This window comes from Erythrolamprus reginae, chromosome 1 (genome assembly GCF_031021105.1).
Source record: "Erythrolamprus reginae isolate rEryReg1 chromosome 1, rEryReg1.hap1, whole genome shotgun sequence".
In the NCBI taxonomy this organism is placed as follows: Eukaryota; Metazoa; Chordata; class Lepidosauria; order Squamata; family Dipsadidae; genus Erythrolamprus; species Erythrolamprus reginae.
Window position 1 is genome coordinate 182,819,815 of NC_091950.1, and position 14,309 is coordinate 182,834,123.

A 14,309-nucleotide genomic window follows, 5' to 3' on the forward strand; every position below is an offset into this window, starting at 1 on the left:
TTGAGGTTTTAACCTTAAAACCAAAAATAAGTAGCACAGATATTAGCCTTAAGGTAAAGGTAGACCTTTGCTTGCAGTGACTTCATGGATGCAACCCTGTAGTATTCTTTGGACTGAAAACATCCTTCTGGACTGTTTTTTCACCTGCCTAGTCTAGCATGCAACTATGATGTTTATTTATTTACTGTACATTAAATGCTGCTCCTATTAGGAGATTCTGAGCACCATACCACATGTTTACAGTAGTAAAATTACAGCATAGCATAGCAACATCTATGGCACACTCTTTTGACCTCAGTAGATGTCTACATGTTTCTTTCTTTCTTTCTTTCTTTCTTTCTTTCTTTCTCTCTTTCTTTCTTTGATCTGATTTGATTTGATTTTTATGCCGCTCTTCTCCTTAGACACAGGGCAGCTTACAATATGTTAGCAATAGCACTTTTTAACAGAGCCAGCATATTGCTCCCACAATCCGGGTCCTCATTTAATATTCAATCTCCTTCCCAAGTACTCTCCCGAAGAGCCAGGTTCTGAAGAACACTTTTTCTTATTTTCTGGCTGCAGGAAGGCCAATCTACAGAAGGTATTCCCTGGAGGTCCCCCGCCCAACTACAAACCATGGCAGACCTTGTTGAGCCTAAACAAAGTTGGCCAGGTGCTGCCACTTGTTAAGACAATATTGACTTAGTTTTACTCAAAGAGTTCATGAAAAACCAACACTTCCCTTAAATTATGTATACAATGTTCCCTCAATTTTCACGGGGGATGCGTTACAATTTCCCATTCCCATTCCCTTAGCAACCATTTAGATTATTACTCACCATGTTTATTTATTAAAGTTTATTAAAAAAAATATTTATTAAAGGCAGACGAAAGTTTGGCGATGACATATGATCTCATCGGGCAGGAAAAACCGTGGTATAGGGGGGGAAACCGCAAAGTATTTTTTAATTAATATTTTTGAAAAACTGTGGGCTTTTCGCGAAGTTCGAACCCGTGAAAATCGAGGGAACACTGTATTGCTAATAAGGCTTTCCAGATAAATACTTCATCAGAGCGTTAGCTCATAAAGGTCTATTGTTCACATCAGAGGTTTTCAAACTTGGCAAATTTAAGACTTGTGGACTTCAACTCCCAGAATTCTGAGAATTGAAGCCCACAATTCTTAAAGTTGTCAAGTTTGGGAGTGGGGGGGCTGGTTCATATGTATCTGGGCAAAGTTTTCAAAGTAGAAAAGGAATATACAACATTTAATAATAATAATTTTTGATCTCCATTAAAATATTTATGGGCCATAAATGTTTTTTGATAAATATAAATGCTTGCTTTAAGAATCAGGATCAGAATTCACTATTACTGCCATAAAGCAGGCATAAATTTCTAACTACTGTTAAGAATTTAGAAGTATCTAGGACTGAATAAATTTAATAATTCTCCATTACAATTATATGAAGACTGATCAAAGTCAATTATTAGACTTACCCTGTGTTGTAGAACTATGGTCTTCATTTATTAGACTTAAGCCTATTTTGTAGATCTATGCTCTCAACTCAGTTCTGATACATTTCTGTACTAATTATTTTTAAAAAAATATATGGGTCTTGGTGGCAGACCAAGAAAAAAAAACTTTTTCATAAGTCCATCCCTTTAAATCTTTGACCACCCATTTCTGAATTCATTATCAATAAGCATACTTACGGTTGGCATAACTTTACTAAATCCTGGTCAGTGGTGTTTGGAGGCAGCCCTCTGATATACAGGTTTGTTTTACTTAATTGATCCCATCCTGAGTTGCTGCTGCTGCTGCTGTTGTTATTGCTGCTGGTGATACTGGGGCTAGGAGGAGCCATTGGATGGGCAGGCACAATGGGCTGCTGAAAAATGAAAGGAAGAGTGTTTCAGAAGGGACAATAAGACAATAAGGAGAGTGGCTTGAAGGCATTCTAGGAAAACCTTGAAGCCTCTTAAGAACATAAGACATTCTCAGAACCCTGTGGCTCTATGTTCCAAATATTCTTGCTTCCCAAGTATTTACAGGTTTCGTGATACAAATGTAAGTTCATCTCATGAAGGACTTCATCATTCCAAATCCTGGCACGGAGTACTCAGTATTATCTCTAAATTTTTATACAAAGCAAACAAAATATATTTCTAAGGAGTTTAACTGGGTTTTAACATTCTGGAAGTGAAATCTCAAAAATAAACTTTAGACATGTCTTAGCAATATTATTTCTCTCTCTTTCTCCCCCCCCCCCCTTCTCTCTGCAGCATAAAGAGAACTTCAACCATTCTGCATTGCTCATAAATTACATTATGCAGCATTCTTCTAGTGTTAAATCAGAAAACAGAAAATAAAGAGGTGAAAAATACAGACAAGCTGTGATTAGTATCTCCATGAAAAATAATTTCTTAATACTTCCAGAAGCTGGCTTGTCTGCTAAATGAAAGCAGCTGAGAAACCTTTCATTACATTTGAAACATGAGCTATTGACCTTGATGCTCGTTTTTCACAGTCTATCATGCTAAGAAATGCATATATCTTGTCCGTAAAAGACCTGCACACCTTTTGAAAAGACTGAGAGAAGGTTCTTCAGGTCATACATAAATATAGTACTTTGTACTATTAATTAAAGCAGACAAGACTCTTTTTAGGCTTCATCACAAGCATGGTTAAAAGAAAACATATCGCTTTGATTAAAGCGATAAATAATAGTACTCAAATAATACTTACAGTTTAACCCTTAATCTAGTGATTTCCTGATGATTTTTAATATAAGCACTAACCAGCTCTGGCCCTACTTAGCTTTTTTTGTGAAATTAACCCAATTAAACAAAAATGAAAAGACAAGAATGATCACGGTTAAAAGCTCTATTCTGACCTCCTATGTCGCAGAGTGTAATGTAATAGTAATAATAGATCCTTCCCCTCCCCCACCACGCCCCCATCCTCCCCATGTGTATTTGGTTTTAATGTTTGATTTTAACTTTTCATGTTTTAACTTATATGTAACAGTAAGCTGCCCAGAGTTAACCTATGGTAAGAATGGGCAGTCAATAAGCTGAGACATTTTTTTTTCTTAAGGCACATTTTAAAAATATGTGAGGGAAGAAAAGTTTTACTTATTTGAAAGTATTTTATTTTCTCCTCCAAAGTACCCTCTTTAAATATAGAAAAGCTGAATGATCAAGAAGAATCTGATTTTTATATTATTTGGAACAAAGTTTATACATGGATAGATAAGAATAAAGTTGAAAATAAGGTTACGAAAACTGTATGAATATAATCAAATGTTATTGATATTTCTTGCTGTTGCTATTGTTGTTGGTTTTTCGTTTTTTTTCTTTTTTATCAATTTAACTTTATGTTTATTAGAATATGCAAACAAAATTCTTCTTTTCACTTAGAATATTACTTTGACTTAAAGATTTAAGATTTTATCCTTTTTTTCTGTATTAAAAATTGACTTCAAAGAAAAGAGGGGTAATTGTAACCCCTACTATGTGTTTAAATGTTTGTGAGTCTGTATGTCTTTTTATTGAAAATTAATAGTTTATGGAGATGATAGTCATCGAAGGAAAAAAAAATAAATATAGAAAAGCAAAAGGGAACAGAAAAGGGGGGAAAATGGCCAACCATTACAAAATCATTTTTATGTTAGATTCATGACTATTGACTATTCAATTATTTCTAGCTTGATTAGATTCAAAATGTTATGCTGGAGAAATATTTCAGTGCAAAAAAAAAAAAAGGTCAAGATACAATGTTTTCAAAATTCTCCACTATGGAAGATACTAATATTCTCACTGGAAGTGGAGATTTCATCCCTGCCCCAGCCATTCTGTTCTTCCATAACCTATTATTTAACCACAGTTAAACATTATATCATGATGTAAATAACAGTTAATGCTAAACATGGAATCCTTTTAACTAAACCTCAAATCACAGTTGAAACCGGTGTGTAAATTCTGCTTAAGATAAAACCGATGATTAATGCTGATTTGATGTAGCCTTAAAAGCCATAATTAAGGGTGGTGGTGGGGAGAAAGAGACAGACAATTCATGCTACAGAATGTACCTGATTAATCTGCTTCCAACTTCTCACCTTACGCTTCATGTAAGTCTGCACTTATCAAGTTTTATATCTGCATAGGCCCTATCACATGAGTGATCTTTTACATTAAGCCTTTCTGAGGGGAGAGGGAAAAAGGCATTCCTTTTCACAAAGCAGCATTACCAAATCAGAAAGAAGTGTAAATCTTGCCCGCAGACATAATTGTACCATTTATGCTATTTCCTGATATATAATTTAAACTGTAGCAGAAATGCCTAAATTAACTTGACATTAAAAGGATTCATTTCTGAGGCAAGAGGTGCAGCTGAAGTTATTTCAAAATCAGGAATGCAAAGATCTAAGAGGAAGGCTACTTTCTTTTAAAGTAAAAGGCAGTATATATCTGAGGCAAAGCCCTCCTCCAATCTTCCTGGCCTTCCACCACACAGCTACTTACAACTTTGCAATTAACGTGCTGCTGTAATTCTCATAACTGACAAGAGCCTGAGAGAAAACGGGCAAGGATTTGTTGGAACGCTACCACATTTTCTAACAATCATGATGATGCCAAGCAGACTCATACCAGAGACATGAAACTCATGGTAAATGCAATGTAAGGCAGTCACAATTTCTTGTGAGTTCCCAGAGATGTTTTAAATTGGTTCTGAAGAACGGGGTGCCTCTTTGCAAAGCCGTAAGGGGCACCTTAGCATTTCCAAGCATTGCGTGACCAAAACCTCTCTGCCTAGGAAAACATAATGTATGATGTGCAACTTGATCTCATCGTAAAGTCATTTGCTCCAGAGAATTAGATTTTAAAATGTGGCTAGGTGGATGATTCAGCTCAAAGAATCAAATTAGCAAGAATTCAATTGTCATTTTTGTAAGTGATGAAAACATAACAATGGAGAATATAAGGGTTTGACATATAGGTAGCCCTCGACTTACAAACATTTCTTTACAGTGGCCCTGAAGAAAATGATTTAAGACTCTTTTCATACTTATAATCATTTCCCATGGTCACATGACCAACATGTGGTTATTTATTTTATTTTATTCGCTTTCTACGCCGCACAATCCCGAAGGACTCAAGACGGCTTAAAATATAAAAAATACAAATTACAATAACAGAAAAGTCAAATATAAATATTAAAATGATACACCCCAAGTATAAACCCACAACTCAAACAGTCCAATCAACACACATGCATACTGTTCAATATAATTTAGCCATGACTGATGTAAATATTCATGGCCCCCAGGCCTGCCAGCAAAGCCAGGTCTTCACAGCCTTTCGGAAGATCACTAGGATGGGAGCAGTACGGACATCAGGGAGGGGAGTTGGTGCCATAGAGTTGGGGCGGCCACAAAGAAGGCCCTCCTCCGTGGCCCCACCAACCTGCATTGCTTAAGTTGACGGGACCTGGAGAAGACCAACCCTGTGTAATCTTATTGGTCTCAGGGAGGTATGCGGTAGGAGACGGTCCCGTAGGTTGCTTGGTAACCACATGTATTTATGACAATTGCCATGTCCCGGGGTCATGTGATCTCACCTTTTGCAACTTTCTGACAAAATCAATGGGGATGCCAGATTCACTTAACAACTGTGTTACTAATTTATCAACTGTAGTGATTCACTTAGCGGTGGGGCAAGAAAGGCCATAAAATGGGGCAAAATTCATTTAACAGCTCTCTTGCTTAGCAACAGAAATTTTGTAATCAGTTGTGGTTGTAAGTCAAGGACTGCCTGTTTATGAATTCATCATGCTATTTTTCCATAAAGGAGAGGGGTGCACACAATTCTTTCCTTCAACTCCTTTGAGCTGCTTCCTCTTTTTGCAGGGCCATAGGAGGACTCCTCTGAGACTTGGTCTCTCCTCCTGAGCAAGCAGCACCAATTCCTCAATTTTAATCTAATAAGAATTGAATGCAGTCCATTTGTTAGTCCTAATAAGGCAGGAAAGGGAACAAGCATGTAAACTCCATGGATTTTAGCAAGGGGAGGAAAAAAGCAAAGAAGGCAAGATTTCCTTTTCTCTTTGATAAATAAGAGTCACCCCTGAATCAAAAACGCCTCTTTTTTCCCCTAAAAGCTGTAGGTCTTCTTAGATCAAGCAAACTTTTATGGACAAGGACGCACATGGCAGGCACACTCACAAGATGGATGTGTCATGAAGACCAAATATATTTTTTATAAAATGGCAGCCCTGATGAACAATGCCGGTCACAAAGTATCCTTTCATAAGAAGATAAACTAGTCCTGCCACTTATATACAAATCAAAGGCATCCATCACTATAACTAAAGGAAGTGATTTTGCTCTGCAGCAAGTCAGCTTCCTATTGAATTTCTTTAGGGAGTAAATCTTTCAAAACAATGTAGTGTGGCAGGGAGCCTGAGATGTCCCCAAGGCTTGCCCTTAACTATCTCCCATGGAGCCCGATCATTATATATTAGAACTGGTAGTGCCAGGCACAAGCAACCAGATTCACAGATGCAGAGTTCAACCTATCTGCTTCATTATATTTTGCCTATTATGTAGGAATCTCCCCAAGCTACTTGCCTTGTCTTGGGAACAGGTGGGGCGTTGGTCTTACCTGATACGCCCTTTCTCATGGCGATCTGGGGGAGAATCCAAGATAGAATGGGTGGTGCTAGTCCTCTAGTTCTAAGACTGAATTGAATTTCTGAGGACTGCCTCCCTATCAACAGTCCCCAGTTTGAAATGAAGGTGAAGCGATATCGCAGGTACTCCAGGAATCAGTTCCTTCAGGAATCTCCATGTCTAACATGGCACCGCGATCCAGCAATAGTCACTTGCAATGAGACTTAGAACCTCAACCAGGGTCAGGAACAAAGGACCCCTGGGAAGGTCTGGACTCTCCCATCAGATCGCCATGAGAAAGGGTATATCAGGTTAACCAATGCCCCTTCTTCATGGCATCCTCAGGAGAATCCAGGATGGGACATACCAAAGCTTGGCATGCCCTATGGATGGGGGTCCTTTTGGTCCTGAACCCCCTCTTCTTCATGCATCTTCTACAGGATCCTTCCACCAAAGACTGTCTCTGCAGATACAAATGGCGAATGAATGGTGAAGGAAATGTCCACATCGCGGCCCTGCAAATTTATTTGGTAAGGGTTAACAAAACCCTGGTCAAGTTCCAGCTAAGGTAATGGTGGACTAAAGGCGGTTTCAAGCTGGAGACCCCCATAGGAAAGTCCATACCCTCGGATGATGTAATAGGGAAGCCAAATCCTGGCTAACGTGGAGACCTGACGTCGCAAAGTATTAAGGGACAGCCCTTTGTCCCAGCCATCCTGTAAGAACTGTAGAGTGTCTGCCTTCATCACTCCCGTGGAGTCCAAGCGGGATGAGGAAGACCAGCTTCCATTTATTTTTCGCGTCCATCATCCAATGATCAGCCACAGCATCTGGCAGGTTGTCACCGCAGAAACAATGGCCCGTGCCAAGAACTTGGCTGCGGTCAGGGATGTGTCTGCAGTGTACTCAGCCGCCGCTATAATCTTGCTGAAGTCCTGGTGAGCCCTCAGCTCCTCCGCCGGCAGTTTAGCCTTTCAGCCAGCAAAGAGAAGCTCTGGTAAAAAAGGAGGCTGCAATAGAGGCCCAAGTGGGCTCTGTGGAGGGTCATGTCCTCCTTTCTCTCCTCAGCCTTTAAGGCATCTTCCACATCCAGGGGGAGGACAGAAGAGGATGTTAATGCCACCACCAGAGTATCAATCTTTGGAACCTGAACCAATCCCTGTAACTCCACCTACTAAAAAAAGCCTTCGCATTAATCTAGGATTACTTGACTTCATAATGAACTTTCCCACCAAATGAATGTATTTGTGGCTTATTTTTATTATTTCACTACAAGTCCAACAGAATAAAATAATCTGGGTCAATTTGGTGGTGTGTGTTGAATTGTTCATAGACTTTTTTCTGGTCAACTTAAAATAGTAATTACATTTATGCCAGAAAGAAAATCTGTTACCTTCCAGAAAAGGGATCAGAGGTTAGCAAACATTTATGTTCAATTTCACAGCATTTGTTGATACTAAGTTTAACTTTAACCTCAATCTATTTTATCCCTCTATACTGCTTTTTTGCTGCTTTGAAAAACATTACTTTTACCAACTTCCCACTTCAAGGCAGAGTATTATATTTTGTAATGTTCTGTTTTTGGTTGAAATCTAATGTCAATTGCGAAGAATAAGACATCTAAGAAATACCAAGATGGACATTGGATTTTTTTTCTCCATACACTAAATTTGGTAATTTTAATTAAATGAAAAGCAAAATTTGTGAAATAATACATCTTAAATTTTCAATCACTTAACCCTTTCCCCAAAAGAAAGATCAGAATCATGCAAGTCAGGGTATTCCTTGTGCTTGTCTGTAAAAGAAAACGTTGGACATTAAAGAAGCAGGATAGGAAGAGTATTGATTAATTTGAATCTTGGTGTTGGACAAGACTCCTAAGAATACAGCAAAAATAATAATAATAAATGAGTGGATCATCAAACAAATCAACCAAAGTTCTCACTTGAGGACAAAATATCAAGCTCAAATTATCCTATTTTGGACGCATTATGCCCAGCTCTCAGGAGTTGGGAAAGATAAAAAGAAATAGAAGAGGAGGACAACCAGTAGCAAGATGAATAGACTCAATTAAGGTGTGATGACTGCATCGCTGGAAGACCTGAACAAATAAGTAAGGGATAGATAATCATTGATTGATTGATTGATAGATTGGATTTATACGCTGCCCCTCTCCGAGGACATGGGGCGGTTTACAACATATAAAAGAAAACAATACAAATATCCTAAATCCAATTAATTTAGACTAGCTAATCTAAAAACCCTAGTTACTTAAAAGTCAATCATTCTCATTCAAACAACATTGCATTCGTTGGCCAGGGGGCTAGAGTCTAATGGCCCCAAGCCTGGCTGCATAGATGAGTCTTCAGACTCTTGCAGAAGGTAAGGAGGGTGGGGGCAGTGCAAATCTCTGGGGGGAGCTGATTCCAGAGGACCGGAGCCCCTACAGAGAAGGTTCTTCCCCTAGGTCCCGCCAAGACACATTGTCTAGTTGACAGGACCTGGAGAAGGTGAACTCTGTGGGATCTAACCAGTCGCTGGGACTCATGAGGCAGGGGGCGGTCCCGCAAGTAATCTGGTCCAATGCCAGATAGGGCTTTATAGGTCATAACCAACATGGAGAAAATCTATGTATAGTTGCTAGGAGTCAAAAATTACTTGATGGCAAATTATAATGATCAAAATAACACTTTAAGATCATATTCAAGGTACAGTATTTTTTACTACAGTTTTCCCTCGATTTTCGTGGGTTCGAACTTCGTGAATAGCCTATACCACAGTTTTTCAAAAAATATTAATTAAAAAATACTTCGCGGTTTTTTTCCTATACCACGGTTTTTCCCATCCGATGATATCATACGTCATCACCAAACTAATAATTTTTGCAAATAAATAACAGAAAAAAATAATTATTGTTAATAAATAATTATGTTTATAAAGATCAGGGTCACTAAGTGCCTTATTCCAGTAATAATGGTGAGTAATAATCTAAATGGGAATGGGAAATGGTAATTTAGTGGTTTAAAGTGTTAAGGGAAGGCTTGTGATACTTGTCCATAGCCAAAAATGGTGTATTTACTTCCCCATCTCTACTTCACGGAAATTTGACTTTCGCGGGCGGTCTCGGAACGCATCCCCGCGGAAATCAAGGGAACACTGTACAATCTAAACATGTTGCGAACTCAATAGGACTTGTATCAAAGTTGATATGCATAGAATTAAGATGCAGATTTCTTAAACTCAAGTGAGTAGCTTCCAGTATTATTGCAATTGTGGCGTTTATCTGATCTTTGTATCTGGGTTTTACTGACACTCCAAGCCTTTTGAGAAACATCCCTTTTGCTAACATCTTTGTCTTAAATTGTTGCAACATTTCCTCTTTATCCTGAATTTATTAATCATCAAAGACTTGGAAATCTTAAACCAACGTTCATTCTAAGAAGCAGTAAGCCTGTTCTAGTTCCTTTTTAATTGAAAGGCTTACATGGTCATTTCTTGGGAGAAATGCCATAGGTTAAGGGGAAAAACTGACAAGGAAAGGCATTCAAAATCATAAAAAAAAAAAAAAATCTGCCTAAGCTCACTGTCTTAGCTTATATATAATACAGTACTGAGTAATTTAATGAGCATTACTATCACCCTTATTTGAAGCTTGCGTGGGTTTAACTGTTTGACAGGCTTCACTATTATGCCAACACTCAGAATCAAACATCTAAGAATAAATATCCTGCATTTTATAATGCATTTAAATAAAATATATGGAATTACATTGGCTTGTTTTGTGTGAAGAAAAGAACTGTATCCCCAAATAGGTATTTCTGCAATTATCTCAATTTATTAACTATTAAGAATTTTTTTAAAAAAAAACCCAAGAGAATTTTCACGTGTCAGATGATAACCTATAGTATTTGAAGCAATGCTGCATCAAATGATCAGCTGACAGAATCACTTAACTGTCTTGGACTGAGGCTGATGGGAATCTTGCAAATGTATCAGGACCCAGTCAAGTCAATGTTTTTCCATTAACTGCCCAAAATTGTAAATGTCATTCCCATGAAGGCTACCAAAGGCAGCGATATGATCACTACAGCATCTTTTAAAAATTTCATGTTGGATTTTTCCAAGCAAGCATTCCATTTCTTATGTTCCACAAACTTATTGATAATAAATGGGAAAGCATTTATTTAAATTATTTGGCCCAAAAAATAAGCAGCATGAATGATATAGTCAGGTATCAGAAGGATGACGAAATAGATTGGTTTGGGATAGATTGGTTTGTGATCCATAGATTATGTATCTGCTGAGTAGAAGAAAAGCAGTTTCCTCTAAATATTATAAATATTCATTCTAAAGACATAAGATCAAACTGAGAGATTAAACTTTTACAGGCAAAGATTCTCTTCAGAATATTTTTTTCATTTCTGAAGCAAGATTTAAATGCATTTTGATATATTAAGGTAAAAGTACTTCTTAAAAAACAAACTCATTTAAATATTATTAACAACATTATTAATAGTTAATCAAAGATGTTGGTGATAAACAATTATCACCACAGTACTAACCTAGACACTTCAAAACTTCAGAAATAGTAAAGGAAAACATATTTTCATTGTCTTTTTTTTTAGAAATCAGAAATCTTTACGGTGCTGCTTTTTTGCACACAAGACTTTTAGTGATATCACATGCTATATCATCTAGATACTTATGCAGTGTTTGGGGATTAGCTGATCATACGCATGTGTTATGGAATGTGCCCCAGAAATTCTGTTTTAAAAAAAATACAGAAAGTTCTTGAGTGAGTCATCCACAGAACTCTGAAAACTGACTTTTTATTCTGTGCTAAATGGCCTGTCTTATAGCTAATGTCACTTCACAAAAGATGTCTGGTTAATTCCCATAGCTCTGGCAGCCAAAATACTTTTTACAGGAGGATGATTAAGTAACTGCTTTGTAAGAAGGGCTGCAGAAAATTGGTAAGACAGAGTAACAGACAAGACTTCAACATGCCTATAGAATAGGACAAACATGTCTATTCAAAGAGAGGCCCCATTGCATTCTCTGGCACTTATTTCCAATTAAGTCTTTACTTTTTAATGTTGCATCATTCCAAATAAAAGCATACCTATTACTTAGATTTAGGCTGCAATATCAATAGGTTTATATACTATCCCCACAATCCAGGCTAAAATCATCCTATTTCAGGGGTCGGCAAACCACGGCTCGTGAGCTACATGTGGCTCTTTGGCTGCTTGAGTGTGGCTCTTCCGGCACTGTGCATGTGCGCATGTGTCGCTATTTAAATTTGCCGACCCCTGGTTTAAGTGAACACAAGCAAAAGAAGAAGAAACTTATAGAGCTGCTCTGTAACGCATACAATTATAGATTAGATAACAAATGGGCAGAAGAGGTCGCGTGTGCCCTGTCGTTCCGGTTTCACCAGAACAGCCAATCAGCAGAGACTTTCGAACAAGCGGGAAGTGAAGCTTTGCAGGGGAGAAGTTGAAAATGGTAGGAAAGAGTTAACTGCGATCCCCAGAGTTGCTGCCTGCTTGTGAACCTGCAGTGAAACAAAAAGCTATTGGGGGAAAGAACACATGCGCCCCGTGTTTGATTTCCTTAAAGTAACAGGGAAAGGGCACAGTCAGAAGGGAATGGAGGCAATAAATCAACATCCCAGCCCATAGCTGGGCTGTTCCCTAGAATTGCCTCCTTGCTCAATGATCATTAAAACTGCTTTGCTAAATACTGTTTAATTCAATGGAACTATGCCTGTGTGAAATCCCAGGTAGATACCAATTCAAGTTCCTCTGAATTGAATGGGGGACGGGTTGCCCCAGTGAAATGCGTATATTGCTTTCAGCTTTCTGGTATTTGTACAACTAGCTATTTCATGGAATACAGCAGTTCACATTACACATTTGCATTATGATTTTTTGTTGTTGCATACTTAAATTATTGCAGAAGTCACTTGATTAAAGTAATAATTACTTCTGCGTGAAGTTGAGAACAAGGAAGATTTTTATTCAATTTTGTGCCTAACAAAATCAAGCTGTCTTAATGTATAAAGAGTGTATTGTATATTTTATAGTTTCTGTACTTTTAGAAATCTAAAAAACTGAGCTTTTATTGTTTTCATTCACATTCATGACTAGTTTTTTCTTCACAAATACTGTAATTGTAACATATTCCCATGTCATACCTGCTAGTCATCTGATGTATTTGCATTTTATTTTATAATACAGATATAATTCATTTGAGGACTGTTATTAATGCTTGGAACAATGTTTCATTTTGCTTTCTTTAAGATCTGTTAGCCTTCTTTTTACTGTTCTGAGGCCTTGGAAATTGCTTATCTAGGGAAGAGAAACAAGGTATGTATGTATGTATGTATGTATGTATGTATGTATGTATGTATGTATGTATGTATGTATTTATTTATTTATTTATTGGATTTGTATGCCACCCCTCTCCATGGACTCGCTTCACATTTGATTATACCTTAAGAAAATTTAGAGGCTCTGGCATGGAACCAATACAGGTAGTCCTTGATTTATGATCACAATTGAGCCAAAAATTCATGTTACTAAGTGAGACAATTATTAAGTGAATTTTCCCCATTTTATTTTTCTTGCCACAATTGTTAAATGAATCGCTGCAGTTAGGTTATATTGTTAAATGAATCATGTGTTCCCTTTTATTTTGTTTTTCAGAAGGTTTACATATCCCTGGACACTGCAACTGTCACAAATATGAGTTAGTTGCTAAGCATCTGAATTTTGATCATGTGGGGATCCTCCGACAGTGTGGGTTTTATGATTCCCAGTTCTCTGTCCTGACAAGCTGATTAGGCATGGCTAGGGAGTGTTATGTGACTGGGTGGGAGTGAATAATGTCAACTTGGCCACGCCCACCCAGGTTTTGTTTTTTCCCCCCTGTGGGAAATGGGTCAAAATAGGCGTTGATTGCTTACCTGAACGCCTCTTCTCGTACGGTGAGCGGGTACAGCAGTCACATGGGTTGCTCATGTCCAATCCGGTGGAACTGAGCCTAGTGTTAAAAAAGCTTGCCGGATCCGCCCCTTCCCCAGAATTCGCGAATCCATAGACTAGGCTCAGCTGTGAAGCTCTGTAGTGTTCAACTCTTATTGTTAGAGGAAAAAAGGATTATAGGAAGGTAAGGAAGACACATACAAGGGCGGGAAGTGACTGCTGTACCCGCTCACCGTACGAGAAGAGGCGTTCAGGTAAGCAATCAACGCCTATTCTCCGTACTGAAGGAGCGGGTCCAGCAGTCACATGGGACATACCCAATAGATGGTCCCTAGGGTGGGATTAGATTGCTATCGTGTGAGATAACGGATTGGAGTACCCTTCTGCCGAAGGCAGCGTCCGCTGAAGCGTAAGCATCAATCTTGTAGTGCCTGATGAAGGAATTTGGCGAGGCCCAAGTGGCTGCTTTGCAGACCTCCTCCAACGGGGCTTGAGTCGCCCAAGCGGCCGAGGTGGCTGCGCTTCTGGTGGAATGCGCTGTGATGTTCCTTGGAACTGAGAGGGAGGCCGATTCATAGGCCTTAGATATAGTCCCTCTGATCCAACGGCCTATTACTGTTGAAGACACTTTGGTCCCCATGACTCTGGGGTGATAGGCTATAAA

General features: G+C 38.4%; 1 protein-coding gene across 9 annotated transcripts in view; it reads right to left on the reverse strand.

Moving 5' to 3' along the window:
- The window catches only part of RBMS1 (RNA binding motif single stranded interacting protein 1), a 200,793-nt gene that overhangs the window by 111,866 nt on the left and 74,618 nt on the right, over positions 1-14,309 (reverse strand). For 5 of the 9 annotated variants that reach the window (XM_070731623.1, XM_070731622.1, XM_070731621.1 and 2 more), the window contains exon 2: positions 1,699-1,874. In XM_070731623.1, the coding sequence (XP_070587724.1) occupies positions 1,699-1,874 (176 nt within the window). Of the gene's footprint in view, positions 1-1,698; positions 1,875-2,731; positions 2,947-4,076; positions 4,427-14,309 lie in introns of those variants that run through there. The other 4 variants (XM_070731629.1, XM_070731628.1, XM_070731627.1 and 1 more) reach the window with 3 other exon arrangements.